Consider the following 3,477-nt stretch of genomic DNA (forward strand, 5'->3'; position numbering starts at 1 on the left):
TGTGCAGGAGGCAGCTGATCGATGTTTCTCTCTCATCGATGTTTCTAACTCTCTATCCCTATCCCTTCCTCTCTGTAAAAAATCAATAAAATATATTTAAAAAAAAATAAGAATGTTCAAAGCTGTGTTTCCTGGTTTAGTGAGTCAGACATTAACAAATGTTTTTCTCTCTCAGCTGGCTCTTGAGAAATATGAGGAAATGTTTCCAGCATTTACTGATTCAAGAGAATGTAAATTATTGAAAGTAAGTAATATTAGGACTTTGAAGAAAAAGCCTTTGCTGTCAGGTGGGACTGGGTGTGAAGTGAAGGATAAATCTGTGGAGTCTGCGGAAGAGCCTTTCCTACTTTTGCATATTAGGTTTTAAACGCCACTGAGAGTCAGGGACATAGTGTTGTGTTCCGAAGCAGGCAATTCAGAAATGTTGGCTCAAATACTGGACCCAGGGCTTGGGGTCATTCTTCATTTGTACTTGAATATTTCTCCAGTTTTTTAAAGTATTTAGCAACATCAGTTAATGTGATACTAAGGCTACTTCTGTATTTAAAGTATCTCTATTCACAGATAGAACTTTTTTAGCCTACCAATCTAATTTTTCCATATTTATGTTACTAGAAACTTCTAGAAGCTCATGAAGAACAGAACAGTGAAGCTTACACTGAAGCAGTAAGTTATGTCTTTGAAATATAATACGTACTTAAAAGGTTTATTACAGGATCTTTTTCTTCTTTTCATTGTAAGCATTTATTTGAACATTATTCCAGTATACCCAATTGTATTTTCCAAAGATCATGTTTTTTTATATCCCACAAACCTATACAATTATATTGTTTCATTAGCCATGGTGAATTTAACTATAAGGCAAATTCAAGAAAAAAAATCATATACTGTTATAATTTGCTGTTTGAATGTTTTCTTTTGAAAATAATATGCTCCAGAAATAAGTGTAAAGTAAAATCAGTTCAGTACAATTTAAAATATAAAAACAAAGCAGTGAGAGTTTGCTATATTCCTGGCATAACATAAATGGAAGATTTTTTCTTTATATTCATCTATCTTCTGTTTTCCCATCTTTTGGCATCTTATGTTTAGAGTCAAACAAGTTTCTCAGTATCTGCCATTAATGTATTTATCATGGCTTTGAAGCAGTGGTGGGAAGGAAGGTTTTCCCATTTAACTTTTGCTGCAAAGCCATTTACATCCTATTGAAGTCTTATTCTTTATTAATGTGTTGCAGTAAGTTAAAGGAATCCTGCTTCCATACATCCTGTCTCTGCAAATACCTTTTTTTCTTGTTCAGTGAATATTGGAACACTGTTAATTTTCCATGTTCCCTTCTAAGTCTTATGCACGGTCTAATTTCCTTTGTCATATTAATTGTGATCTTCTTCCAATTATAAAGGCTGTTAGGGATTTTTGTCATCATATGTTATATACAAAGCAATATAAAAGGCACAGAAACTTGTTAATAGCCCCATCAAAATAGGCAGAGAATAATGAAAAAATAATTTTTAATGACTGTTGTGAACTGGAATGAATAATTTTAAATGAAGAAAGTTGGTTGATTATCACTATTTAAGTTTAAACAGCTGCTTTATTTCAATTGCATTTCCATAGACTAATTCCTGTTCCTTTAACCTTAAACTAGGTGAAGGAATTTGACTCAATATCTCGCTTGGATCAGTGGCTTACTACCATGTTGCTTCGTATCAAAAAGTCCATCCAAGGGGATGGAGAAGGAGACGGAGACCTAAAGTGAAACATTTATACGTCTTTGTGGCATGCAGCTAACTCCTTTTTAGTTCCTCTTAGGACCAAGTGATCTTTATGGGATGCCCATTTAATGGCTTAGTTTTGTTGCACATGAACCAAACAATGCGTGTGTGTTTCTGTGTTTATATCCCTGTTAAGCAAATGGATAAAAGAATCTCCTGTGCATATTGTGGGTGTGATGGGCTATTTCATGCTTGCCAGAGTCCCCAGAGTTTTCCGAGTACTACTTCAGAATTTTATTCTTGTTTGATATTTGCAGAGTCATGTTTAGTTTTGCCACATATTCTGTCCTTTTTCTTGGACTTGAGTAATTAACCCAATTTGCTCTAATCGCTGCTTTGCATACTCTCTGTAAATTTGCATCTGGATGTATTCTCTAAGTGTATGTATTTAGTTTAGGGTGGTTGTTAGGAATCAGTTGATGACTTTCTTTATTATAAATTTGTTGTTGTTATCTTGTGATTTTTTGATGATACTAATGACCAGTTTCTACTTTTGACATTGTTCCCTATGCTAACATGCATGTGAAAATTCGGAGCACAGGTCTGCCTGCGTCACTTAAACTTGCTTATGTGTGTGGATAAATGTCAAGGTGGGTTTGACTGCTTTGTATTTACACACACACAAATATATAAGATTTATGAGAAATGGAAATTTCCCTTTTCCTAGACCTGGTTCCACTTTTAGTTGGCGGGGAAATCGCTTTCCTTATATTCGCATAAAGGTGGTGTAACTGGCATACCCCTTCTCTTTACTTTCATGGTCATCCTCTTTCCCACATTGAGATGCCTTCCTTTATGCCACAGTCATGCACATCCTCACTAGGGCCCAGAGATTATAAGTCAAAGCGTGAGAAAGGGTTTCAGTAATTTTATCCATTTATTGACCATGATGGGTTAGGTAGGGATGTATGGTACAGAGGCTTACTATATGCCTCCAACTAGCTTTTCAGGAGACTGTATTTTCTTCTTAGCTGATGGGATTGTTTTAGCTTTTGTATTTGAACTTCAGATTCTATCCCTTTTATTTTACATGGTAAGTGCTCTATTAATTTACGAACTTGACCCCTATCCATTATGTTACATGCTGACATTGTACTTAGATGTGATCTTGTTTTTTGAATCTCCTCTGTACATATTTTTTTCTTATTAATTCTCACCCAAGGATATTTTTTCCCATTGATTTTTTTAGAGAGAGTGAATGGGAGGGGGGACGGGGGCAGCGGGGAGAGAAACATTGATGTGAAAAAGACACATCAATTGGTTGCCTCCTACACGTGACCCAACCAGGGCCCGGGATCAAACCTGCTACCCAGGTATGTCCTCTAGATCAGGAATCAAACCCATGACCCTTTGGTGCGCTCTAACAACTGAGGGAAACCGGCCAGAGCTCCTCTGTGCATATTTTTAGGCTTAAATAATTTATGTTTGATGTGCATTTGTTGCCATATATAGCCTGTGTTTTTTTCTGACTTGTGCTGTTCTCATTAATGAAATTTCCCATGTTATGTTAGATAGTAACTAGTATTTAAATGATGTTTTCATTTTGGGGTGGCCCTCAACTGGAATTAATAGGCTTTGTTGGATAGAATTAGAATGTGTCCAGACAAAGAGCTCAGTGAGGAAGAAGGTTTGGGGAAGGTGAATGGGTTAACCTGGGGTGAAGGAGAAGGTAGCAGAAAAAGAAAAGGGCAGCCGAGGCCCA

General features: G+C 36.2%; 1 protein-coding gene across 2 annotated transcripts in view; it reads left to right on the top strand.

The window, feature by feature from the left end:
- Positions 1 to 2,417, top strand: part of NAPB (NSF attachment protein beta) — a 36,963-nt gene extending 34,546 nt beyond the window's left edge. For both annotated transcript variants that reach the window (XM_006757252.2, XM_015559726.1), the window contains 3 exons: positions 176 to 244; positions 616 to 666; positions 1,649 to 2,417. In XM_006757252.2, the coding sequence (XP_006757315.1) occupies positions 176 to 244; positions 616 to 666; positions 1,649 to 1,759 (231 nt within the window). In that variant the 3' untranslated portion in view covers positions 1,760 to 2,417. The remainder of the gene's footprint in view (positions 1 to 175; positions 245 to 615; positions 667 to 1,648) is intronic.
- The last annotated feature ends 1,060 nt before the right edge of the window (positions 2,418 to 3,477 follow it).

Source organism: Myotis davidii, unplaced genomic scaffold (assembly GCF_000327345.1).
Source record: "Myotis davidii unplaced genomic scaffold, ASM32734v1 scaffold435, whole genome shotgun sequence".
NCBI classification, from domain to species: Eukaryota; Metazoa; Chordata; class Mammalia; order Chiroptera; family Vespertilionidae; genus Myotis; species Myotis davidii.